Source organism: Thamnophis elegans, chromosome 6 (assembly GCF_009769535.1).
Source record: "Thamnophis elegans isolate rThaEle1 chromosome 6, rThaEle1.pri, whole genome shotgun sequence".
Classification (NCBI taxonomy): Eukaryota; Metazoa; Chordata; class Lepidosauria; order Squamata; family Colubridae; genus Thamnophis; species Thamnophis elegans.
Window position 1 is genome coordinate 5,979,354 of NC_045546.1, and position 27,399 is coordinate 6,006,752.

Genomic DNA, 27,399 nt, shown 5'->3' on the forward strand with positions numbered 1-27,399 from the left:
GGAGTCTTTATTTCTTGGGTGGGTTTGGGGACATCCAACTTGCTAAAACTCACGTACGCATTACAAATTTGGGGACCTTGGAAGTTAAATGAATCGGATGGGGGGGGGGTGCACTTGTATGTTTGTTGGTTGAATGTTATTCATAGAATCAGGGCTCGAAGGGACCTCCGAAGTCTCGTCCGATCCCTGCCACAATTTAAGCCCCTAAATAAAACTATACCTTTCTTAACTGATGGAGCCAATTTAGGAGCTTAAGGTTTAATTCACCTTATTCCATAGATGAATTGTTCTCACTGTCAGGAAATTCCTCCTTATTTCCACGTTGGATCTGCCTCTTATTGCTTCTTGACCTGCCCTCTGGTGATATGGAGAATACGTTGACCCCCCTCTTCCCTGGCACAGCCCCTCAAGTAGTGGAATTCAGCTAACGTGTTGCCTCCAATCCTTTAGGCCAAGTATATCTAGTTTTCCAATGCAAAGGCACCCAACCCCTCTTCGCCCATGGACTGGCACTGGGGCGTGGCATGCTAGAAACAGGGCCACGCTAACAAGAGAAGCCCCATCCGTGAGACGTCAGCAGCACATGAAACCACGACTCTACCGAGTGCCAAAAAGCACATGCACATGTGTGCTCGTCCGGGCCGCGACCAGGAAGAGGAGCTGCCAAGGGAGCATTTGGACGCTGGAAAATGTATTTCTGGTTTTTGGCATGTGAATGCGCGCCAGCCAGCAATTCTTCCGGTTACTGCTGCGCACGCGCATGCACCAATCAGTTGGGAGACCAGCTCTTCCGGTTTCCAGCACTGTGGGTCACACATTGGCCAGCTGATTGTCATGTGCACATGTGCGCCAGGACCCCAGAAGAGGAACGGACAATGACGCATGTGCCAGGCGATATGGCTCCGTGTGCCACTTCGGGCACGCGTGTCATAGTTTTGCTCTCACGGCTCTAAAGAATCTCCCCCAGAATAATAGCCGTCTGTCCTGAACAAAGCTTCGGTTTATTTTGCTTGTAAATCAAGTTCGCACGAAAGGCAGTCCTCAACTTATGACCGCAATTGAACCCAACAAGTTGCTAAGTGAGAAATTTGTGAAGCGGGTTTTGCCCCCTTTTACAATTTTTCTTGCCACATTCGTTAAGTGAAGTCATTAAATTAGCTCTTAAATTAGTCAGGTGGCTGTTAAGTGAATCCGGTTTTCCCCATTGACTTTGCTAGTCAGAAGGTCGCAAAAGAGGATCACATCAACCGTCACAGATATGAGTCAGTTGCCGAGCTTCTGAATTTTGATCACGTGACCCTAGAATGCTGGCTGGGGAATTCTGGGAGTTGAAGTCCGGACATCTTCAAGTTGCCAAGGTTGAGAAACACTGCCCTAGGGAATGCCGCAAACTGTCAGAAGTGTGAAAAATAGTCATGTCATTTTTCCCCCCAGTGCGGTTGTAACTTCGGATGGTAACTAAATGAACTGTTGTAAGTAGAGGACTAACTTGTACCGTTATCCCCTTCTCACAACACACCAAACGTAATCCCCGTTGCCTAAATTTGTGTTTTGCAAATTTAGCTGCAGTGAACTCACCCGGAATCATCATTATTATGATTTAAATCAGGTTTCCCTGAATGCAGGTGATTCTGTTCTCAAAGGAAAAAGGAAAGAAAAGCCCAATTGCCAGGTAGCTTGGCTCAAGATTGAAGCCCAAGTTGCTTTAGTGGAGATTGAGGTCTGGAGGCTTCCAGTCCACCTGCCAGGAGAGAACATGGCCGACAGAGCATCGCAGGAAGTGTACAGGGTTTCCATAGCAACTTCCTGGCAGCCAAAGAGGCACTAAGAAGGAAGGAAGGGAAAGGAGAAGAGAAGAGCTGTGAGATTTCAGAGAACCCTGGACCATGCCGGCTGCTGTCACCTCCCAACAGGGTGAGATTTGCTTTGTCTCCTCTTCCTCCTTTACTCTCTACTCTTTCTTTTCCTTCTGTCTTTCTTCCTCCTTTTTCCCTCGCTCCTTCTTTCCTTCCTTCTTTCCTCTCTCTCTCCCTCTATCCTCTTCTTTCCTTCTTCCTTCTTTCCTTCCTTCCTTCTTTCCTTCTTTCTTTAATCCCTCCCTCCCTTCTTTCCTTCTTTCCTTCCTTCCTCCCTCCCACCCTACTATCCTTCTTTCTTTCCTTATTTCTTCTTTCCTCCTCCCTTCTTTCCTTCTTTTTTCCTTCCTTCCTCCCTCCTCCCTCTTTCTTTCCTTCTTCCTTCCTTCCTCCCTCCCTCTTCTTCTTTCTTTCTTTTCTTCTTTCTTTCTTTCTTTCTTTCTTTCTCCTTTCCCTCCCTCCCTCCTTTCTTTCCTTCCTTCCTTCTTTTCTCCCTCCCTCCCTTCTAGCCTTCTATCCTTCTTTCTTTCCTTCTTTCCTTCTTTCCTTCCTTCCTCCCTCCCACCCTACTATCCTTCTTTCTTTCCTTATTTTCTTCTTCCTCCCTCCCTCCCTCCCTCCCTTCTTTCCTTCTTTCTTCTTTCCTTCCTTCCTCCCTCCCTCTTTCTTTCCTTCTTCCTTCCTCCCTCCCTCTTCTTTTTTCTTTCTTTTCTTCTTTCTTTCTTTCTCCTTTCCCTCCCTCCTTTCTTTCCTTCCTTCCTTCTTTCCTCCCTCCCTCCCTTCTAGCCTTCCTTCCTTCTTTCCTTCTTTCTTTAATCCCTCCCTCCCTTCTTTCCTTCTTTCCTTCCTTCCTCCCTCCCACCCTACTATCCTTCTTTCTTTCCTTATTTCTTTCTTTAATCCCTCCCTCCCTTCTTTCCTTTCTTCTTTCCTTCCTCCCTCCCTCCCTCTTTCTTTCTTTCCTTCTTTCCTTCCTTCCTTCCTTCCTCCCTCTTCTTTCTTTCTTTCTTTCTCCTTTCCCTCCCTCCTTTCTTCTTTCCTCCCTCCCTCCCTTCTAGCCTTCTATCCTTCTTTCTTTCCTTCTTTCCTTCCTTCCTTCCTTCCTTCCTTCTTTCTTTCTTTAATCCCTCCCTCCCTTCTTTCCTTCTTTCTTTTCTTCTTTTCTTCTTTCCTCCCTCCCTCCCTCCCTTCTTTCCTTCTTTCTTCTTTCCTTCCTTCCTCCCTCCAACGTCCCTTCCAACTCTGCTATTGTATTATATAACCTGCTGCCATTTCTACCAGTTCGGTGCCTGAAAAATTTTGTATGTGTGCGCATTTGCGCTTAAAATGGTCTGCGCATGTGCACATTTAAAAAGGGGAAAAATAGATTTTTTTCAATTAAGATTGTTCTGCGCATGTGCAGAACAGAAAATCAAGATGGCGTCACCGAGGATACAATGGTCATATGTCCACCGGAATTACCGTATTTTTTGGAGTCCTTAAATCCTTACTCTCTACACTAGATGATAACAAAGCCTTAAGGATTTCTGTATCTTTTTGCTGACATCAATCGCATCCGATGTTTGCAAACCCAAAACGGCAGCTCTGTTGTCAAGTGAAGGCAGGAAAAGAAACAAGGGATGGAAACTAATCAGAGAGAGAAGCAACCTAGAATTAAGGAGAAATTTCCTGGCCGCTACAACAATCAGTGGAACAACTTGCCTCCTGATAGGGTGGGTGCTACTCCAAAACTGGAGGTTTTTAAAAAGAGCCTGGACAGGCATTTGCCTGAAGTAGTACAGAGTCTCCTGCTTGAGCAGGAGGTTGGACTAGAAGACCTCCAGGGTCCCTACCAACTCCGTTATTCTGTTTTGCTGAGTTGCTGTCCCCTTGCCCTTCTGCAGAACGGCCCAAAAAGCCAAAATGCAAAACCATCCACGAGGCCGTCAAAACTGGGAACGTCAAACAGCTGGATGAAATGGTGACCTTTGGCGTCAGCATTAATGAGGTGGATCCAGTCTATAAATTCACTCCTCTGCACTGGGCAGCCCATTCCGGAAGTTTGGAGGTAAGACACCATCCGGTGGCCCTGTGTTCTTTCAAATTGAAAAGAAGGGATGGATAAGTGAACGAGTTGACACCTGCGTGCCAGGCCCACCGCTCAGGTGGCCCAGGGATTGAGGAACTAGAGCCGAGGTGGCGCAGTGGTTAGGGTGCAGTACTGCAGGCCACTTCAGCTGACTGTTATCTGCAGTTCAGCGGTTCTAATCTCACCGGCTCAGGGTTGACTCAGCCTTCCATCCTTCCGAGGTGGGTAAAATGAGGACACGGATTGTTGTTGGGGGCGATATGCTGACTCTGTAAACCGCTTAGAGAGGGCTGAAAGCCCTATGAAGCGGTATATAAGTCTAACTGCTATTGCTATTGCTAACTAAGGAGGTCAGCTTTTAGAAATGCAGCTGTGGTAATCCATTCAGAAAGACTGGGTCAGACAGAAACTTCAGATAAGCAACCAGCCAAAGGTTGACAAGATTAGCTCAGACAAACACTAAGCTAACCTTTTTGGTGCTGAGTGCCCAAAGACTGCAACTCCAAAATACAATGCAAATGCCCCCCATGCATGCGCAGCTCGCATGCGTGCATGTCCCCCGTGCATGCACCCTGCCCCACTTTGCCCATTTTTGTCTTCCAAGTTGGTGCAGAAAGCTTTCCAGGCCCAAAACGGAGCATGGAGGGGCCTTGTGCAGTGCCCCCATACCCTGTTTTGGCTTCCACGTTGATGCGGGATGCCTTCCAGGCCCAAAACAGGGTGTGGGTGCACACACAACCCACAAAATGCAATCTGAGTGCATGTGCCCCATTCCCCGTGCATGCATGGCAGAGACGTGAAAACCAGCTGGCCGGTGGGAGGTGCACGCACATGCACACTGGATCTAGGCTGGGCGATGGCTGGTGTGCCACCTGTGGTACCAGAGGTGGGTTCCTACCAGTTCACACCTATTCGGTAGAACCGGTTCGTCAAATCTCCCAAACCGGTTAGAAGAGGTTCCACCAGTGGACCCGGAAAGCAGGCCACACCTACAGAAGAGGTGCCAAAAAATTTTGAAACCCACCACTGGTCCTTGGATATGATTATTCTACACTATCATGCTCCTATTTATAAAACTCAGTGCCTCTGTGAAAGGTAAGGATGACTACTGTGTTTGTGGTGCAATCAGAACATTGCGTGTGTTGAAGTTGTTTTAACGCAAACCAAAGATGCCTTTTGAAAAACAAGTTTACATCCTATTATTATGCATGCCAGTGCTGTGTGAGAGGTAATTTAAGGTGGTTCTGACAAGTGGCGTCGGCATCTTCATATCTGCTCACATGGGCGGCAAGCCACTCCCATCCGGTCACATGGGCAGCAAGCCACTCCCACAAAGGAGGCCACACCCACAGAGTAGGTTCGAACAATTTTTGAAACCCACCACTATACCACATGCCGTAGGCTTGCCATCACGGACCTAGGTTTTGCATTTCCTCTTTTGCTTATAGAGCCAGCCATGACCCCTACATGACCCCCACAAGAATCTGACAACACTCAGTAGAATATTAAAGGACATGTTCTTGCACAGGAACAGGAAGCTCAAGTGCAATAGGCATAACTCCCCCCCTCCACTCCCAAGTCCATTTTGTCGGCTGCCCGGAATCACCAACCCTTCTGCTTCATCAATAAACAATCTTTCCAATCAGCCTCCATGTTTCCAGTGTCTTCCTCCCAGCTTGGAACTGAAGCCAGCTGGATTTTCCTTCCCACAGTAGAAAACTAAAATGTGTCTTCTTATTTGCTAGTGTCTTCACTGGCTTCTCTGGCATGGAGCTGATCAGACTGCGGTGACTGCAAGAGGCTGGACAGCAGCTCATTTGGCCGCAATTCGAGGCCAGGATGCCTGCATGCAGGTGAGTGTCTCCCTTTAACCCAGATTAAGGGTTAAACTGGTTTAATTAGAAACCAGGATTCATTTGGAAAGGACATATTTGTCCCAAGTCGATTTCTAGGACAGGGATTGTAGATTTCCCTGTGACCCGTCCAAACCGCGCTCGACTAAGCCGCGCCCGATTAAACCGCGTCGCTGATGTCATCAACAGGGCGACAACAGCAAGCGCGGAGAAAGAAGGGCGCTTTAAATAGTGCTTTGAAAGCAAGCCGATTCAACTTAAGGTAAGGGTTAGGTTTAGGGTTAGCTTTAGGGTTAGGTTTAGGGTTAGGGTTAGCTTTAGGGTTAGGTTTAGGGTTAGGTTAAGGGTTAGGGTTAGGTTTAGGGTTAGGTTAAGGGTTAGGTTTAGGTTTAGGATTAGGTTTAGGGGGGTTAAGTTTAGGTTTAGGTGTTAATTTTAGGTTTAGGGTTTACAGCGTGCTTCTGTCTCCGCGCTGTTGTCGCCCTGTTGATGATGTCAGCTACGCGGTTTAGTCAGACGCGGTTTAGTCGAGCGCGGTTTTGTGGTGGAACCAGATTTCCCAGCTGTCATCTAGGAATTTTTTCAGGGCTAGAGCAATATTTTTCTCCATCTTGGTATAGCTTTAACATGCATGGACATCAACTCCCAGAATGCCCCAGGCAACATCCTGTCTAAGGAATTCTGTGAGTTGAAGTCCACTCATCTTAAAGCCATCAAGGTTGAGAAACATTGACAGCCCTACTGTAATAAACCAGGTTCTTGGGAGGAAGTTAATGGTCAAAGATTTGAAAATGGTGTTAAGTTACCGCATTTTTCAGAGTATAAGACGCTCTGAAGTATGAGACGCACCTAGCTTTTGGGGAAGAAAACAAGAAAAAAAATCTGCCTCTGCCTCCCAGCAATTTGCTTCCTTGCAGCAAACAGCAAACAGTCCATTTCAGTTTCAGTTTCAGCAGAGCCTGATTAGCAGAAGCAGCTGATTGTTGTTGGATTGACCTCCCGACCATCAGCTGTTTCAGGCTGCAGGGATTGCCATATCCTATTGCTGCCTCCGCACACCTTATTTTCGGGCATTTGGCAACCAACATGCATTTACAACAGTTGCAGATTGTCATGCGACTCCCTCAGCTAGAAACAGAGATGAGCACTATCCCCTAGAGTTGGACGTGATTGGACGGGGAAAACTTCGCCTTTACCTTTCGCTTTCTCTAGCTTTCTGAGGTTAACCAATGTTGTGGCCCGCCAGCGGAACTGGCAGCAGATTCGGACAGTGAGGAGGTTGCAGAGGAACCTGGGCCAGTCCTGGAGTCTGGGGAAGGCTCTGATGAGGGCTCTGATTCAGAGGCAGAAGTGGGGCCAGGGCCATCCGTTATCAGCTGCCTTTGGAGTTGGACATCAGTGGGGCAGAAGAACAGCTGGAGCCTGTTCCCAGTGTACACATGCGCAGAGCTGCTAGAGAAGGGAACAGCTAAGGAACAAGGGTTGATATGGGAGTAAAGCCGCAGGTGGATGGTGAATGGCCCCTCCCAGAGGAAATAAGAGAGGAGCGAAAGGGGAGTGGAGTTTGCAGGAGACAATTAGTTAAATTCATTCAGGTGAAGATCTGTTCCTGACTTCTTGCCAAGTAATTTTTGCTACAGTGTGGCGTTTGGAAGATATCAGCCTGGCACCTTTCCAAGTCTGATAAAGGTCAGTAGTTGTGAAATCTCTTGAAAGACTGTTGTCTGGAACTTTGCTGGAGAGGAATTCACTTTAACCTAAATAAAAGGGGTTTTATCGGGAAGAGGAGTCGGCTTTGGGCTTTTGGGAAGCCTAGGTCAGAATAAGCAAAGACTGCTAGATATTCCCGCCAGCTCATATATTTAAGAGATGTATTTATGCATTCCCCAGGCCCTTCATCTCAATGCCGTGAATCTAGGCGTCCCAGATGAGTTAGGGTGCACTCCAGCGCATCTCGCAGCGACTCACGGACACTCATTCACGTTACAAACCGTGCTCCGGAGCGGAGTGGTAAGAAATGTAACTTTTTAAAGGGTTATTTCTAATTGGAATCTGTATAATTCACCTCACTTCTAGTTTTTCCATAACATTCGCCGTGTGTTCTTCTTCAGGGGCAGTCAAAAAATTCAAGATGGCCATCACAAGCATGCAGTGGAAGTCTGCCCTTTATACGTATGGCACATTGTATGATTGTGGTTTTGACTTTTGATTGTCCCCCAGTGGACAGCCCTCCTTCTGGTGTAAGAAGGTCAAGCTAGAGACAAATTCCATCCTCTTCTTTCCCACATTCCCACGTTAGGTTCATAAATTTGTGTTCTGTTGTCAAGGGATGCTGTGGCTCAGGGGCTAAGATGCTGAGCTTGTCGATCAGAAAGGTTGGCAGTTCAGAGGTTTGCATCCCCAGCGCAGCGTAACGGAGGGAGCTCCCGTGACTTGTCCCAGCTTCTGCCAACCCAGCCGTTCGAAAGCACGAAAAAAAAATGCAAGTAGAAAAATAGGAACCACCTTTGGTGGGAAGGTAACAGCGTTCCATACGCCTTCGGCATTTAGTCATGCCGGCCACATGACCACGGAGACATCTTCGGACAGCGCTGGTCCTTCGGCTTTGAAATGGAGATGAGCACCGCCCCCTAGAGTCAGGAACAACTAGCACATATGCGCGAGGGGAACCTTTACCTGTCAGATCTGGCAAGAAACAGGCAAAGTCCCTACTTTATTGTAAGGCTATTTTAACAATATCTTGAAAATCTGTGATGAAAGAAATGTCCTTCTGGGTTCAGCTCCAAGTGGGGAAAAAGACACTGGAGTCATGGAGACTGCTTGGAAAGATGGTTTAATGGTGGACAGGACCACATGGCTTGAGCCCTGAACAGAAAAGGTGATCACATGCTTCAATGTTGGTGGAGAAGAAGAGAAGGGCTGAGGGAGGGGCTTGCTAGGCTTTTTATAACCTGTTCAGTCCCACCTCTCTGTTTCCTGTTCCTGTGTAAGAAATGTATTCTGATTGGTTGTCAGACTCCCATGGGGCCATGCAGGGGCAACTCTCTAGGCTGTGTTTTGAATCCAAGTTTGGTTGAGTTCTCAGATGCCATGCGGTCAGTTGAGTAAAGGGCCAATATTATCATGCTTTTACTCCCATCCCCCCGGAGCTGCAGTGGAGAAGTCTTTATTATGTAAAGTGGACTAGCTTGGCCTTCTTAATGGCCCATTGACAAAGGGGGATGGGCAGGAAGCTACAGGCAGCTATTCTGTCTTTTAAAACATGTTTCTTTCTTTTCTCATCCAGAGAAATATTCTGCCTTTTCAATATTTCCTGGGATATTTCATTTTTCTGGGAGTGGGCTGGGTGATAACTTCCTACATCTGAAAGTAGAAATCTCCCGCTGTCTCTTTTACTGCCTGATAAGTTAGGGCACATGGTTTCTATTTTTCTCTGTCTATTATTCAGCTGTGGGCTTTCCTTCTCCTTATTTAAATTTTTCCCTAGGCAGTATCAATTCCCCTCCCCATCCATCAAGGTCATTCTCACGCACCATTACCTGAGCTGTGAAGTCTCTCGTGTGAGAGATAAATGGAATATATACTAAACGTAAGGACTAAAACTCCATGTTTAATAGTTTTACTGGCTTAACAGCTCTCAAGGAAGAATTTAATTTTCATCGTAGCTGTTTTTCACTTGTGGTTTTCCTGTGGTTACCAGATCCAGTATAGCCACTGAGTACTGAACAGGATTTGAAGAAGGTCTTATTTACTATGGAATTCAAATTTGAATTGATGCTCTTTTGAATCCACAGAGAAGTCACCAAAAAGCTAGGCAAAAAAGGGGGAAGATAATATTGCTAGATGTAGGAGAAGGGCAGGCAGAACTGAGGAATGGAGTTAAGCAAGTCATCAGCCTAGAGTCATTGCATTGTCACCAATGGTCTAGATCAGGAGTCACCAACCTTTCGGTATCTCAGGGACCACTAAATTCATAATTTTGAATCCCGCAGACCACTAATATGTTCTGCCTAATGACCGACTGGGTGGGCGTGGCAAGGTGGTCATGTGACTGGGTGGGTGTGGCCAACTCAATGTCACTCATGTCAAGGGGCACCTTGCCAGCCTCTACTCGCCACTCCTTTCCTGCCCACACGGGCTCCTTAGGGCCCCAACAGGAAGCAGTTGCTGGAGCTAAGCAGCCCCCAGGAGAAAGAGTTGGCAAAACAGCTCAGTTCAAATTGGATTTGGCCGAGAAGGAGGCTCAGCAGAAGCACCTCACTGAGGACTACGAGCATAGGCTTTCCAAGCAGAGGCAAGACCTGTGGGAGTGCAAGGCCAGATGCCGGCGCCTGGAGGCTCAATGGGCTGGGATGGTCAGCCAGTTCCAGGCCATGATGCAGTCCCACTGGAACGAGGCCCTCCGGCTCTTTGCCACCAGCGGCGACTCCCTCTAGCCTTCCCCCAAAGCCCCCCACCAGGAGGCTGAAACAGACCCCAAGTTGGAATTTCTGCCCCCCTCCGACCCGCACAAATAGACCTTGAAGGGGGACACTCTCTGCAGCGACACAATCGTTCATCGCACGTATCCGGCTCAGGGGGCGTAGTTTGAGGACCCCTGAGTTAGTGCAGTGGTGGGTTTCAAAATTTTTTAGAACCTCTTCTGTAGGTGTGGCCTGCTTTGTGGGAGTGGCTTGCTGGCCATGTGACTGGGTGGGAGTGGCTTGCCAGCCATGTGACTGAGTGGGAGTGGCTTGGCAGTCATGTGACTGGGTGAGCATGGCCAACTTGTAAAATGTGGTGAAACTCACTTAACAACGCTCTTGCTTAGCAACCAAAATGTTGGCTCAGGAACTCTGGCATTGAAGTGTGCAAGTCTTAAAGCTGTAAAGTTACAAGGCCCTTGTACCCCTAACCCGTTAGAAAAAAAACCCCAGGGGTGTTCAAACTTGACAGATTTAAGACTTGTGGACTTCAACTCCCAGAATTCCTCCTCTCGCTCTTCATCTTGATGATGTGCGGATGGGCGGGGGGAGAGTTCTGGAACCGGTTCTAAACGGCAGGGTAGATTTGTGGAACCTCTTCTATAGAAGAGGTTAGAACTGGCAGGAACCCACACCTGAGTTAGTGCAATATAAAAAATGCAAATAATTTTTCTGCGGACCACCAAAATGTTCTCGTGGTTTAAGCCCAACCCCTCTTGAATTTCTCTGACCCTTATCTGGCATCTATTAAACTATAGTTGACGTAGATTCTTGTATGTAGGTTTGAGCAATACATCTTCTGTACTGCAAATTTTCTTTGTGCCTCAAGCCAAGGAGGAAGAAACAGCTAATCCCTATAATCCCAGGAACACAAGTCTTGTAATGCTCCCGTGTTTACTCTTTTCACCTACTGCCCACGACTCCCTCTGAAATGTTGGCTTCCTTCCATTTGAACAAACCAGGATGTCAACGCTTCTGATAAGAACGACTGGAAGCCTCTTCACAATGCTGCTTTCTACGGCCGGTTAGGCTGCCTTCAGCTTCTCGTCCGATGGGGAGCTACTTTAGATGATGCGGATAAGGATGGAAACCTTCCCGGTATGATGGGAGAAATTGTAATTGTAATTTAATAAATTTATATGCCGCCCAATCCCGTAGGACTCCGGGCGGCTTACAAAGTACAAGATTAAAAACAAAAAGTTAAAATATAGGGAAAGAGAAAACAGATTTAAAAGCAACACTCCATACACTCAACCTAGGTGGGGCTGGACCTTGTTCATGGGATCAACAGCCCCAGGCCTGCCGGAACAGCCAGGTTTTAGTGGCTTTTCAGAAGGCCGAGAGAGTGGGAAGGGTCAGGATCTCTGCGGGTAGATCATTCCACAGGGCTGGAGCAGCTACAGAGAAGGCCCTCCCTCAAGAGGTTGTCAGCCGGCATTTTCCGGCCGACGGCACCCAGAGAAGACCCAGCCTGTGAGATCTTATCAGCCGTTGGGAGGTATGTGGCAGGAGGAGGTCTCGCAGATATCCGGGTCCTAGGCCATGTAGGGCTTTAAAGGTGATAACCAGCACCTTGAAGCGCGTTCGGAGACCGATAGGAAGCCAGTGCAGCTCGCGGAGTATAGGTGTAACATGGGTGTATCTAGGTACACCCAATATCGCTCGCGCGGCTGCATTCTGGACCAACTGTAGTCTCCGAACACTCTTCAGGGGCAGCCCCATGTAGAAGGATACTGCAAACTTCCCAGTCATCCTCGTGAACCAGGGGACAGAGGAAGAGCGTGAAGTTATTATGGCAGCGGGAAAAATGAGTTGGTGGCCTGTTCTAGGTTTGGATTTTTCTCCAAGTACAATTTCTGGTGTTTTTTTTTTTTTAAAGATAGACTGAGGAAAGCTGGCTGGGTGACTTTGGGCCATTCTCTCTCTATCAACCTAACTCCTCAATCTAACTCATCTCCCAAGTTTGCTGTCGTAGGGGAAAATAGAATGAGAAAGGCACGCTGTCTATGCTTGCTGCCTTGTTTGTAAAAATAAGAAAGATGGAAATGATTTTTTAAAAAGTTTTTTTAAACTCTTTTACATACAATTATAGGTATACACGCACATAGTTATTGTTCTTCTTCTTTACATTTATCATTCCTACACATTTATTATTCCATATAAAAAGTTAAAATATACATTCTGGAATCTTTGCTTACCATCCCTGTACACCAGTGGTGGGATTCAGCCGGTTCGCACCTATTTGGGAGAACCGGTTGTTAACTTTCTAAGTAGTTGGGAAAACCAGTTGTTGGAAGAAATCTTATTTCCCCCCACACACACTTTATAGGGCTAATCCTGTAAGGAAGGAAGGCAGGAAGGAAACATTCTGGTGTTGTTTCTAGCCTCATCTTGATTGCCCTGATTCAAGGTACTAATTATGACCTTTAAAGCGCTCCATGGCTTAGGCCCAGGGTACCTGCGAGACCACCTACTGCCATCGGTAGCCTCCCATTGTCCAGTGCGATCCCACAGAGTTGGCCTCCTCAGGGTGCCGTCGGCCAGACAGTGTCGGCTAGCGACCCCCAGGGGGAGAGCCTTCTCTGTGGGAGCGCCTTCCCTCTGGAAGGAGATGCCCCCGGAGCTTCGTATAATCCCCGACCTCCGGTCCTTCTGACACGCCCTAAAAAGTTGGCTTTTCCAGCAAGCCAGCCTGGCCTGAACAAAACAAAACAAATTATTGATCACTGTTAATTTGAATTTGAATTCTTTTTTTTAAAAAATGTGATTGTCAATTTTAATTGGGTTTGGGATATCCTATTTAATTTCTTTTAAACTTTTGTATTATGTGTTTCTTTTAATGTTGTACGCTGCCCTGAGTCCTTGGGAGAAGGGCGGCATATAAATCGAATAAACCTAAACCTAACCTAAACCCTGCTTACAGAAACTGCCTCTCTGGTTAACCCTGATTACATTGTAACAGCTAAGGTGAAGCGCCCATCGACCTGAGTGATGCGGAGTTGGACACGCCCACACAGTCACATGACTACTGAGCCACTCCCACCCAGCTGGTCATTAGGGGAGAGAACCGGTTGTTAAATTATTTCAATCCCACCACTGCCGTACACCTATTTTGTGTTATCACCACCCTATTTTCCCTTTCTTTTCTCCCTCCCTCCCTCCCTCCCTCCCTCCCTCCCTCCCTCCCTTCCTTCCTCCTCTCCTTTCCCTTTCCTTCTTCCCTTCCCTATTCCTCTCTTCCTCTTCCCCTTCCTACCCTCTCGCCTTCTGTTTCTGTCCTTTCCAGCCTTCCTTTCCTCTTTCTTCCTTCCCTCCCCTTTCCTCTCTTCTCCTCTCCTCCTCTCTTCCTTTCCTTTTCTGTTGTTGTGGTTATCTCTTTTCCATTCTCGACTTGTGTATTTTGGGGGGTGGTATTCCCGCAAACCCAATTATAGTTTGATGCTTATCATTTCTTATTCCCTTTCCTTTGCTAACATATCCTATTTTTTTCCTTATATCTCACTCTTGAACATATACTTGTATATTAGCACTTTCTTTTCTGTTTTCCCCCTCTTCCTCCCCTTTTCCATTTAATAGTGTGTCGTCTGGATTCTATCTCTCTCCCTTTCTTTTCTAGATTTCTTTCTCTAGCCAACCATAAAATCTTTCCCATACCTTGAAGTGCACCCATTCCTCTTTCTCCTTTATTTTCAAAGTTAACCTGTTCATCTCTGCACAATCTAAAATTTTGATGGAAATGATTGAAGCTCCATTGACTCCCATGCCTTTAAACACCCATTTCAATGTAATTTCCTTCATTGGGGGATTGTGCTGTGCACCCAACATACCTAGAAGGTTGGGGAAGGATTGGTCCAGATTAGGTTCTAGGTTCACACCTAGAATACTGCATCCAGTTTTGGTCACCACACTATAAAGAAGATGTTGAGACTCTAGAAAGAGTGCAGAGAAGAGCAACCAGGATGATGAGGGGACTGGAGGCTAAAACATTAGAAGAACGGTTGCAGGAACTGGGCATGGCTGGTCTAGTGAAGAGAAGGACCAGGGGAAATATGATAGCAACCTTCCAATATTTGAGGGGCTTCCACAGAGAGGAGGGGGTCAAGCTATTTTCCAAGGCACCTGAAGGCCAGACATGGATGGAAACTGACCAAGGAGAGATTCAACCTAGAAATAAGGAGGAACTTTCTGACATTGAAAACAATCAAGCCATGGAACAGAAGGTGCCAGAGCTCCATCACTGGAAGCTTTCAAGAAGAACCTGGACTGCCATCTATCTGAAATGGTGTAGGATCTCCTTCTTGGAAGGGGGGGGTTGATTAGATGACCTACAAGGTCCCTCCCAATTTTGTTAATCTGGTAAATCAATCCAATGATTAATTGTTCTCACTGTCTGGAATTTTCTCCTTAGTTCTAGGTTGCTCTTCTCCTTCATTAGTTTCCACCCATTGCTTCTTGTCCTGCCCTCAGGTGCTTTGGAGAATAGTTTGACTCCCTCTTCTTTGTGGCAACCCCTGAGATATTGGAAGACTGCTATCATGTCTCCCCTCGTCCTTCTTTTCATTAAACTAGACATACCCAGTCCCTGCAGCCATTCTTCATATGTTTTAGCCTCCAGTCCCCTAATCCTCTTTGTTGCTCTTCTCTGCACTCTTTCTAGAGGCTCAAAATCTTTTTTTATATCATGACGATATAATGGGGGTTTGCACTAGATAACTTATAAGGTCCCTTCCAACGCTCTTAATCTGTCACTGTCAGAGTAGCTCAAATGTTGGACTCATCTTTCTTATTGTGTCCCAGTTCACCTGGCCGCTATGGAAGGCCATCTGCACTGCTTTAAATATTTGGTGAGCAAAATGCCCACGTTGGTCCACTCCTTGAAAGCCCGGAACGACCATGGTGAGACCCCACGGGATCTGGCCCAGAGGTTCTACAAGGAAAACATCCTGGTTTACATGAACAGTATGGAGGAGGAGGAAGAGTCATCGGACGAGGAAGAAAGTACGTGAAAATGAGCAAAACCTTAGAAGGGAGAGAAATTGTGAGGCTAGTATTTTGCTTTTCTCAAATGCAGCTTTCCTCACTTTTACTAGAACCTGCAATGCACAGAATGCAGGTTTTAATTACCATATTTTTCAGAGTATAAGACGCACCTTTTTCCCTCAAAAAAGAGGCTGAAAATCTTATACACTCAATGCAGCATTTTTGGCCTTCTGAAACCTCGCCCCCTTTGTTAGGTAAGCTCCCTGTTGGGAGAGCGAGTTCGTTCAGAGAAGCTTGTGAGAGTTGTGTTGGAGAACACACAAACCAGCATACAGAGACACTGCAGTTTAAATAGGCTTTTACTTTCGTGGAAATAGAGGTATCAGAGTCCATCAAACAGTCCAAGTCATACACGGATAAGACAGTCAGTCATCAATGTCTTTCAGTTAAGGGATAATCCAAATAACATAGTGCAGTAACATATAATCAGTCCAATAATCAAAGTTTGCTAGCAGTTGCAAAACTTACAATAGCTCACGGCACTTTCTAGCAGCCAGCTTCCAAAACACTCAGATCAGATCAGCCCAGCATCTAACAAACAGAGAACTAACAGTCATTCTGGCTCCCTCTTATGGCCGATTGAATCAATCACATTTTACAGAATGATTTAAAGAAACAGGTACAACATTGCTATATGATTTATATATTGCCAACCCAACCGTTAGATTATATTCCTAACACCCTTCACCAAAATGGCCATGCATAGTCTTTAAGAGGCTTCCAGAGTGCTCCTGGGGGCTGGGGGGGGCAGAAATGAGAGAGAAAAGGGGCATTTTTTGCCCCTCCAACCCCCAGGAGCACTCTATAAGCCTCCTAAAGGCTATGCATGGCTCTTTTTTTTGACAAAAATGGGCCCATTTTTGTGAAAAATGGGCCATTTTGGGGAGGTCTTCAGAGTGAAAAAACTTTTTTTAAAAAAATTTGCCTCTTCAAAATCTTGGTCCGTCTTATACTACAAAAAATACGGTAAAGAAAAGAGTGCAAAGAAGTAGGTCTTAGTAAGGTCACATCTGCAATACATCTGCATCCACGGTTCAAACCTGAGTTACAAATGTTCTCTCCTATTAGCGAGACCAGGGGTGTCAAACTTGATTTCATTGAGGGCTGCATCAGGGTTGCATTTGACTTTGGTTGACCGGGGTGGGCATGGCCAGCTCGATGTCACTCGTGTCGGGGGTGCCTGTGGTGGCCCTATTGCTCCGCCAGCAAAAATGGGCTCCCGAGCTCCGTGTTCTGACCTAGGCTTCACACAATCACGAAGCAGACTCCTTTTCCTGACAAAACCCCTTTTTATTAAGCTCATGTGAATTCCTCTCATTCACATCCAGCAAAGTCCCCTGTTGGCCAGCTGATTTTCGGGTCTCTGTCGCACATGTGCAGGAGGCAGTAAGCATGTGTGTGGGGGTTTACGTTTACGTTTATTAGGATTTGTATGCCGCCCACTCTTGAGAGACTCAGGGCGGCTTACAGATAAAGCAGGGAGGGGGAACATATAAAAATTAAAAAGAACAGACATTAAAATCGCACAACATTCATATAACTTAAAGTGGGGCTGGATAAACAGCCCCAGGCCTTCTGGAACAGCCAGGTCTTAATTGCTTTGCGGAAGGCCGGAAAAGTAGTAAGGGTCCGGATCTCCACGGGGAGATCATTCCATAGGGCTGGAGCAACTACAGAGAAGGCCCTCCCCCGGGGGGTCGCCAGCCGACATTGACAGGCAGATGGAATCCGTAGGGGGCCTAATCTGTGTGATCTTATAGGTCTCTGGGAGGTAAATGGCAGGAGGCGGTCTTTCAGGTAGCCAGGTCCTAAACCATGTAGGGCTTTAAAAGTAACGACTAGCACCTTGAAACGTGTCCGGAGACCAATAGGAAGCCAGTGCAGCTTGCGGAGGACAGGTGTAACGTGGGTGTACCTAGGTACCCCCATTATCGCTCGCGTGGCTGCATTCTGGACTAACTAAAGTCTTCGAACACTCTTCAAGGGCAGCCCCATGTAGAGCGCATTACAGTAATCCAGTCTTGAGGTGACGAGGGCGTGAGTGACCATCCAAAGGGCCTCCCGGTCCAGATAGGGTCGCAACTGGTGCACCAGGCGAACCTGGGCAAAGGCCCCCCTGGTCACAGCCGACAAATGATGTTCTAACGTCAGCTGCGGATCCAGGAGGACTCCCAAATTGCGAACCCTCTCTGAGGGGCGTATAGTTTCACCCCCCCCCCAGACTAAGAGATGGAATAGCTGGACCATCCTTGGGAGGGAGCATCAATAGCCACTCGGTCTTGTCGGGATTGAGTGCAAGCTTGCACTCAAGCTTGCGTGTATGCGCAGGGGGTGGGATGCACGGAGTGGTGCACTTGCATGCACGGGGGTTGAGCACACAGCGGGACCACACATGCATGTGTGAGGTTGCACACTCATGTGTGGGTGTGGGGTGCACACAGGGGGTTATCCGGGCATGTGTGTGGAGCACGAGGGGGGGAATGAGAGCATTGAATTATAGGTGTTTGAGGAGGCGCTCTCGGCACCAAAAAAAGTTAGCCATCTCAGGTGGACCATCGTGATCCAAATTCATTGATTTCTTTTTCTTCTCCTTCTTTGCAAAGATGTAAGCTTTCCAGGGCATGATGCTGCCTTCAGAGGGGACCTGGACACCTTAAGGATGCTCCTGGAAAATAAAATCATCAACGTTAACGAACGAGACGATCGAGGATCAACGCTCCTCCACAAAGGTCCGGAGAATATCCGTTTTACCAGTGGTGAAATTTGATTTTTTTACTACCGGTTCTGTGGGCGTGGCTTGGTGGGCATGGCAGGGGAAGGATACTGCAAAATCTCCATTCCCTCCCCGCTCCAGGGGAAGGATACTGTAAAATCTCCATTCCCTCCCCACTCCAGGGGAAGGATACTGTATAATCCCCATTCCCTTCTCACTCCAGGGGAAGGATACTGCAAAATCCCCATTCCCTCTCCACTCCAGGGGAAGGATACTATATAATTCCCATTCCCTCCGCACTCCAGGGGAAGGATACTGTAAAATCTCCATTCCCTCCCCGCTCCAGGGAAGGATACTGTAAAATCTCCATTCCCTCCCCACTCCAGGGGAAGGATACTGTATAATCCCCATTCCCTTCTCACTCCAGGGGAAGGATACTGTAAAATCTCCATTCCCTTCTCACTCCAGGGGAAGGATACTGTAAAATCTCCATTCCCTTTCCGCTCCAGGTGAAGGATACTGTAAAATCTCCATTCCCTCCCCACTCCAGGGGAAGGTTACCGCAATATCCCCATTCCCTGCCGATCAGCTGGTACTCGGGAGACAGAGAATAGATGGGGGCGGGGCCAGCCAGAGGTGGCATTTGCCAGTTCTCCAAACTACTCAAAATTTCCGCTACTGGTTCTCCGTAAACTGTCAGAAACTGCTGGATTTCACCCCTGCGTTTTAGGTAGAGTTTGCTTTGATACATTGCTTTAAGTTTCGTTTTTGCATCTGATGTTTCCTTTTGTCTCTCGCCAGCGGCCGGACAAGGTCACTTACACATCTTAGAATGGCTGATTAACAGGGAAGCCGACTGCAATATTGCCAATGATGCCGGAGAAACACCCAAGGACGTTGCAAAGAGGTGACCACAGCTCAAGCGAGGAGTGAATGTGGAGCGGTTTTCCTGCATGTTCAGCCAACAGACAGCACTTAAATGGGTCGTCAGCATGGGGGCAATGAATGAGCAAAAGCTAAGCCTGGGTTACCTGAGACCAGGCAATGGCCTGCTTTTTTTTTTTTTTTTAACAGGCAGTGGCTGCTGCTTCCGCCTCCCGGCCCTCTCCCAAGACAGCATGAACGAGAGGCATTTGTAATGAAGGGGAAGTCCGGCAAGAACCCCATAATAGGTTCAGCCGTGCGTGCATGCATAGGCGGGATTGTTCAGGCAATGTGAAGTGCCTCCATGAATTCAATCCATTGAATAGAATGGAATGGAATGGAACGGAATAGAATAGAATCTATAGGGCATATAGAATAGAATAGAAAATAGAATAGAATATGAAAAGAAAGAATAAAATAGAATATGAATAGAATAGAATCTATAGGGCATATAGAATAGAATAGAATAGAATAGAAAATAGAATAGAATAGAATATGGAAAGTAAGAAGAGAAGAGAATATGAAAAGGAATAGAATAGAATATGAAAAGAAAGAATAGAATAGAATAGAATATGAATAGAATAGAATCTATAGGGCATATAGAATAGAATAGAAAATAGAATAGAATATGAAAAGAAAGAATAAAATAGAATATGAATAGAATAGAATCTATAGGGCATATAGAATAGAATAGAATAGAATAGAAAATAGAATAGAATAGAATATGGAAAGTAAGAAGAGAAGAGAATATGAAAAGGAATAGAATAGAATATGAAAAGAAAGAATAGAATAGAATAGAATATGAATAGAATAGAATCTATAGGGCATATAGAATAGAATAGAAAATAGAATAGAATATGAAAAGAAAGAATAGAATAGAATATGAATAGAATAGAATCTATAGGGCATATAGAATAGAATAGAATAGAATAGAAAATAGAATAGAATAGAATATGGAAAGTAAGAAGAGAAGAGAATATGAAAAGGAATAAAATAGAATATGAAAAGAAAGAATAGAATAGAATAGAATAGAATAGAATATGAATAGAATAGAATCTATAGGGCATATAGAATAGAATAGAAAATAGAATAGAATATGAAAAGAAAGAATAGAATAGAATATGAATAGAATAGAATCTATAGGGCATATAGAATAGAATAGAATAGAAAATAGAATAGAATATGGAAAGTAAGAAGAGAAGAGAATATGAAAAGAAAGAATAGAATAGAATATGAATAGAATAGAATCTATAGGGCATATAGAATAGAATAGAATAGAAAATAGAATAGAATATGGAAAGTAAGAAGAGAAGAGAATATGAAAAGGAATAGAATAGAATATGAAAAGGAAGAATAGAATAGAATATGAATAGAATAGAATAGAATCTATAGGGCATATAGAATAGAATAGAATAGAAAATAGAATAGAATATTGAAAGAAAGAAGAGAAGAGGATATGAAAAGGAATAGAATAGAATAGAAAATAGAATAGAATAATGGAATTGGAATAAAATAGAATAGAATCTATAGGGCATAATACAATACATGTATCTTTAGAATAGAATAGAATAATGGAATTAGAATAGAATAGAATCTATAGGGCATAATACAATACATGGACATTTAGAATAGAATAGAATAAAAAATAGGATAGAATAGAATAGAATAATGGAATTAGAATAGAATAGAATAATGGAATCAGAATAGAATAGAATAATGGAATTGGAATAAAATAGAATAGAATCTATAGGGCATAATACAATACATGTACACTTAGAATAGAATAGAAAAGAAAATAGAATAGAATAGAATAATGGAATTAGAATAAAATAGAATAGAACAGAATTCTTTATTAGCCAATGTGATTGGATGGACACACACATACACACACACACGGGGGGGGCGTAGGGGGAGGGGAAAGAGAGAGACAGTGCATGCAGGGGTGTCAAACTCAAGACCCAGGGGCCAAGCACAACCCTGATGCGGTCCTCCTAGGAGTGAAATTCAGCAGGTTCTGGAGAACCGGTAGCGGAAATTCTGAGTAGTTCGGAGAACCGGCAAATGCCACCTCTGGCTGGCCCCAGAATGGGGAAGGAATGGGGATTTTGCAGTATCCTTCCCCTGCCACGCCCACCAAGCCACACCCACCAAGCCACACCACGCCCAAAGAACCTGTAGTGAAAAAAAAATGAATTTCACCACTGGCTCCTCCATGAAATCAAGTTTGACACCCCTGAAACAGAACAGTTTTAACAAGAGGGCTTCCATCCATGAAGCTACCTCCGACTTTTTATGAGCCGACATTAAAAAAGTCGGCATGGGAATCGTCTGCGGGTTGTCGTTTTCTAGTCACTAAAATTGGCCTGTGGATTGTGCAGATTTGCCCAGCTAGCTGTCGTGGCCTACCTGAAGAACAAGATGGGAAACGATTCCGATCTGGAAATCGACATCAAAGACCCCTCTTTCTTCGAACATCACGGGGTGGAAGGGAGCACCGACAACCAGGAGGACCTGAAGGAAAGCAAGCAAGAGAAAATCGACGCTCGGGGTAAGTCCAAGGACTTCTTTGGTAAAGGTTTTATTTTATTTTATTTTACATTTTTCCCTCCAGAGCCGGGAAGTCACTGCTAGAGAATGAAACTAAATTCCACTCCTCGAATTAACGGTCAGAACTGAACTCTTCCTTGTGACAATCGGAACTGACGAAGCTCCTTGGATGTGAAGCAAAACGTCTTCAAAGAAAAGGAAAGGAGAAGGAGAAGGAGAAGAAGAAGAAGAAGAAGAAGAAGAAGAAGAAGAGGAGGAGGAGGAGGAGGAGGAGGAGGAGGAGGAAGAAGAATTCTATGGTGGATAGAATAGAATTCTATTTCACACTTATGACCGTCGCTGCAACCCCGTGGTCCCGTGATCAAAATTCAGATGCATGGCAACCGGCTCCTATTTATGACGGGCTCAGCATCCCCGGAGACACGCGATCCTCTTTTGCGACCTTTTGACAAGCCAAGTCCTTGGGATTCGCTTAATGACAGTGGGACTAATTTAACAGCTGCAGTGATTCCCTTAACAGACGCGGCAGGAAAAGTCTCAAAACGGGGGGGGGGGGGGCAAACCTCACCGAACAACCGTCTCGCTTAGCAACGTAATAAACTTTGGGCTCAAATGTGGTAGTAAGTTGAGGACTACCTGTACGGTGTCCTAAAAGAATTCAGGGATCAGCCAAATCAGCCATTGCGAGCAAGGCTGCACCGAACGCTGTGATTCTTATTTGCTTTCTATTTGCTTGCTATTTTGCTTAAATGGTTTGGCTTCTCATTTGTTTGTTTATTTATTTTATTTAGTTTGTCAAACATGTACAAGATAACAGGTGTAAGTATAAACATGGACATGAACCAAGGAAATGAGTAAAAATAAATGGGGAGAGTAGGACAGGGACGGTAGGCACCCTGGTGTGCTTGTGCACGCCCCCTTTACGGACCTCTTAGGAATGGGGTTGAGGTCCACGCTAGACAGTTTAAGGTTGAAGCTGGGGGGGGGGGGGTTGAGGATGTAACAATGGAGACAGGAAGAGCATTCCAGGCGTTGACCACTCTCTTGCTGAAGTCGTATTTTCTGCAATCGAGTTTGGAGCGGTTTACCTTGAGTCTGTATCGATTGTTCGCCTGTGTATTATTGCGGTTGAAGCTGAAGAAGTTGTTGACAGGTAGGATCTTGTAGCAGACAATTTTGTGTACTATGCTTAGGTCAAACCATAGGAGGTGTAGTTCCAGGTTGTCCAAGCACAGGATTTCGAGCCTGGTGGCATAAGGGATTCTGTTGTGAGCAGAGGAGCGGAGGACTCTTCTCGTGAAATACCTCTGGAGCCGCTCAATTGTATTAATGTCCGATATACAGTGCGGATTCCAGGCAGACGAGCTGTATTCGAGAATTGGTCTGGCAAAGGTTTTGTATGCCCTTGTTTGCAGTACCGTGTCACTGGAGAAGACGTTTTGCAAAATTAGGGTTCTGGTTTCAAGCAGGTTCACAAAAAGGCTCTGAGATTTAGTTAAATAAATAAAATAAAACCTTTTCTTGCAGGAAGAGCCTACCAAAAAGTGGAAGAGTTGCAAGGTCTCCTAGAAGTGGCCCTCAGCAACTTCAAGCAGCTTGGAGGCATCACTCCCCAGGAAAGGCAGACCAAACTCGATGAGAAAAGGTTTGAAAGGTAAGTATTTTTTTGCAAGCGGCTGAGAAGTTCACTGGTGTTGTATTCACGATGCTTTGACTCAGGGGTGGGTTTCTCGCCCCGTTCCAACCGGTTCGGTTGGAACGGGGCCGGCGGCGTCCTCGTGCACGCGTGCGGTGCACGCATGTGTACTAGCGTCTGTGTGATGCTCCAGCTGCTCCTGGAGGATCGCGCAGGCGCTGTATGCGTCCTGCGCATGCGTGGAAGCGCAGAACTCGTCAAAACCGGGTAAGGAGCGCGGGCGGGCGGGTGGGCCCTTCGCCGTTCCCGGAAGTTACTTACTTCCGGGTTCGCCGACCAACCAGTTCGCAGGGACCGCCGCGAACCGGTTGAAACCTACCCCTGCTTAGACTCCACGAGACACAACCTGGTGTAGTGGTTAAGGTGTCCGCTTAGGAACCGGGAGATGGTGAGTGAAAGCTAGTTGGGTGAATTTGAGTCCCGGGAGATAGTGAGTTCTACTTCCATCTTAGACATGAGAGCCGGGTGGCTGATTTGGAGCCAATCACCAGGAGACGGTGAGTTCTAGTTCTGCCTTAGACATGCAAGCTGGTTGTGTTATTTTGAGCCAATCACCAGGAGACGGTGAGTTCTAGTCCTGCCCTAGACATGCAAGCTGGTTGTGTTATTTTGAACCAATCACCAGGAGACAGTGAGTTCTAGTCCTGCCCTAGACATGCAAGCTGGTTGTGTTATTTTGATCCAATCACCAGGAGATGGTGAGTTCTAGTCCTGCCCTAGATATGCAAGCTGGTTGTGTTATTTTGAGCCAATCACCAGGAGACGGTGAGTTCTAGTCCTGCCCTAGACATGCAAGCTGGTTGTGTTATTTTGAGCCAATCACCAGGAGACGGTGAGTTCTAGTCCTACCCTAGACATGCAAGCTAGTTGTGTTATTTTGAGCCAATCACCAGGAGACGGTGAGTTCTAGTCCTGCCCTAGACATGCAAGCTGGTTGTATTATTTTGAGCAAATCACCAGGAGACAGTGAGTTCTAGTTCTACCCTAGACATGCAAGCTAGTTGTGTTATTTTGAGCCAATCACCAGGAGACGGTGAGTTCTAGTTCTGCCCTAGACATGCAAGCTGGTTGTATTATTTTGAGCAAATCACCAGGAGACAGTGAGTTCTAGTTCTACCCTAGACATGCAAGCTGGTTGTGTTATTTTGAGCAAATCACCAGGAGACGGTGAGTTCTAGTTCTGCCCTAGACATGCAAGCTGGTTGTGTTATTTTGAGCCAATCACCAGGAGACGGTGAGTTCTAGTCCTGCCCTAGACATGCAAGCTGGTTGTGTTATTTTGAGCCAAACACCAGGAGACGGTGAGTTCTAGTCCTTCCCTAAGCATGAAAGTCAGCTGGGTGACTTCGGGCCAATCTCCAGGAGATGGGGAGTTCTAGTTCCACCTTAGACATGAAAGTCAGCTGGGTGGCTTTGGGCTAATCCTTCTCTCTCAGCCCAACCCACCTGAGAGGGTCGTCGTGAGGAAAAACAGGAGGAAGAAAGAATATTATGTATGTTCTCTACCTTGAGTTATTTATAAAGCAATAAAAGCTGGATAAAAATCTAACACAGCCACGACTCCATCACATCCCTTGAATTTCAAAATACCCCTTACAGGTAAATTAAAGGTAAATATTTTTTTGCAAGCGGCTGAGAAGTTCACTGGTGTTGTATTCACGATGCTTTGACTTAAAGTTTAAAGTTTAAAGTTAAAGAGTTAAAGTTTTTTGGATGGTTATCAATATCAGAATGATTACTCTTCCTTCATAAGAGAAATAATTCGCTTCTGAAAAGTTATTACTCTGCTGCCCTCTGCTGGTCGACTAAAACAGAGAGCGATCCCCCCCCCCCCCCATTAAACTGAGTTAAACGGGAAAGATTCTGTTACTATAGACTCCACCGATCAATAAAGTAGAATTGCAGACAAATCTATGGAGTCTATGCTTTCATTTGGCCTACCCCAAGGGGCTAATATTGGTCTCGAAAGCCTGACTGTGTTTTCCCTTCTCTCCTTATTATGAATTAGGGTAGAGCCAATCCAAATTTCTTTCTCTGATTCCAGGGCTTAAATCATACTATTGCTTCTGTAACCATAGTCTTTACATGGTTTTCCCAACATCATCTTCAGAGCTTACATGCCTAAGGCAGGGCTAGAAGTCACAGTCACCTGGTGCTTGGCCCAGGGTCACTCAATTGACTTTCGTGGCTAAGGCAGGGCTAGAACTCACAGTCACCTGGTGCTTGGCCCAGGGTCACTCAACTGACTTTCCTGCCTAAGGCAGGGCTAGAACTCACAGTCACCTGGTGCTTGGCCCAGGGTCAGTGAACTGACTTTCGTGCCTAAGGCAGAGCTAGAACTCACAGTCACCTGGTGCTTGGCCCAGGGTCAGTGAACTGACTTTCATGGCTAAGGCAGGGCTAGAACTCACAGTCACCTGGTGCTTGGCCCAGGGTCAGTGAACTGACTTTCGTGCCTAAGGCAGAGCTAGAACTCACAGTCACCTGGTGCTTGGCCCAGGGTCAGTGAACTGACTTTCATGGCTAAGGCAGGGCTAGAACTCACAGTCACCTGGTGCTTGGCCCAGGGTCACTCTACTGACTTTCATGCCTAAGACAGGACTAGAACTCCCAATCTTCTGGGTTCCTAGGCCAGCACCTTAACCACGACTGCAAACGTCTGTATCAGGGCCTTATCTCAGCACCCAGCTGGAGACCCATTTTCAAATGGTGATTGAAGATTTATTGCAGTGTCTCGAGGATCAGGTGATCCCCTTTTGAGACCTTCGGACAAGCAAAGTGACGAGGGAAGCCAGATTCGTTTTACAACCCTGTTACTAACCGCGCAACTGTAGTAGCAATAGCAATAGCAGTTAGACTTATATATCGCTTCATAGGGCTTTCAGCCCTCTCTAAGCGGTTTACAGAGTCAGCATATTGCCCCCAACAACAATCCGAGTCCTCATTTTACCCACCTCGGAAGGATGGAAGGCTGTGTCAACCTTGAGCCGGTGAGATTTGAACAGCCGAACTGCAGAACTGCAGTCAGCTGAAGTAGCCTGCAGTGCTGCATTTAACCACTGCGCCACCTCGCACCTCTAGTGACTCGCTGAAGGTCGGAGAAAGGTTGTAAAATGGCAAACCACTTCACTTCACAACTGTCTTGGTAAGCCACAGACATTGTGGGCTCCGTAGCATCTTCTGAAGCTGATTTTCGTCCGCCTTTCAAAAGGACCATCTCTGAGCTGAATATGCAGCTGGAATATGAGCAGATGCGACGGGAGAAGTTGGAAGCTCAACTGGACGAAACCCGAGCAGAACTAGGAAAACTCAAAGAGCTACTAGAAAAAAACGAGATGCCTTCGACCCATAAGCTCCCTGTGGTGAGTATCGTTTTTGTTTTAGAAGGGGGGGGGGGCTATACAATCTTAAACACTCAAAGAGCCATTTGGACCCATTTCCTACAGATAACACCGGGAGCCACAATACCTGAGTGGGTGTGGCCAACCTGACGCCACTCACTCCCACGGGCACTGCAGGCCTGTCCCCCTTTCTGTCATCCCGGATCCCATTCCCACCCTGCCAGCCCTCTTATTAGCGAAGCTCTTATCTAAGAGTAGGACTTTACTTTTCTCTGCACTGAATTTCATTTTGTTAGATAGGGAACAGTGTTCACGTCTGTCGAGGTCCATCTGGATTAATTTTTAACGTCGCTTGCAGGAGTCACTGGATTTCCCGAAAGAAGAGCCTGACTCAGACGCAGCCGTCTCCGATTTGCCTAAAGTGAGTTTTGACAGCAAGAAAGAGAAGAAGATGAAGAAAAAGCCTCCTTTCAGCCCTGGGGGTGTGATTGTAAAAAGGTTCTAAGAGAAGTAAGGAATAAACAAAAGTAAGCATTTGACTCAAAGGAGAATTAAGTCCAGTCACCTTCCTGTACAATCCTAAGCAGAAAAGTAGGTTAACTAACAATGTCACCTCCTTAACTAGTCGAAGCAGGTTCCACCACAAAACCGCGTTCGACTAAAGCATGCTCGACGAAACCGCGTAGCTGACGTCATCACAGGGCGACAACAGCGCGGAGACAGAAGCACGCTGTAAACGCTAAACCTAAAATTAACCCCTAAACCTAAACCTAACCCCCCTAAACCTAATCCTAAACCTAACCCTAAACCTAACCCTTAACCTAACCCTAACCCTAACCCTAACCCTTAACCTAACCCTAAACCTAACCCTTAACCTAACCCTAAACCTAACCCTTAC

At 46.1% G+C, this 27,399-nt stretch overlaps 1 protein-coding gene across 1 annotated transcript; it reads left to right on the top strand.

The window, feature by feature from the left end:
- Positions 1-1,886: 1,886 nt before the first annotated feature.
- On the top strand, positions 1,887-27,043 carry ANKRD42 (ankyrin repeat domain 42). The gene is made up of 12 exons (XM_032219706.1): positions 1,887-1,914; positions 3,740-3,903; positions 5,670-5,777; positions 7,668-7,787; positions 11,203-11,338; positions 15,038-15,238; positions 17,884-18,009; positions 18,795-18,900; positions 21,296-21,465; positions 22,992-23,118; positions 26,372-26,522; positions 26,860-27,043. The coding sequence occupies exons 1-12, from the start codon at positions 1,887-1,889 to the stop codon at positions 27,004-27,006; spliced, it is 1,584 nt and encodes a 527-aa protein (XP_032075597.1). The 3' UTR covers positions 27,007-27,043.
- Positions 27,044-27,399: the final 356 nt, after the last annotated feature.

What these genes read in the sequence shown, in the direction of transcription:
- ANKRD42 (XM_032219706.1), top strand. Translation starts at nt 1,887, where the DNA reads ATGCCGGCTGCTGTCACCTCCCAACAGG. An exon ending in TAAGGATGGAAACCTTCCCG is followed by an intron (nt 11,339 to 15,037) that starts GTATGATGGGAG and finishes ATTGTGTCCCAG; the next exon opens with TTCACCTGGCCGCTATGGAA. An exon ending in GTCATCGGACGAGGAAGAAA is followed by an intron (nt 15,239 to 17,883) that starts GTACGTGAAAAT and finishes TTCTTTGCAAAG; the next exon opens with ATGTAAGCTTTCCAGGGCAT.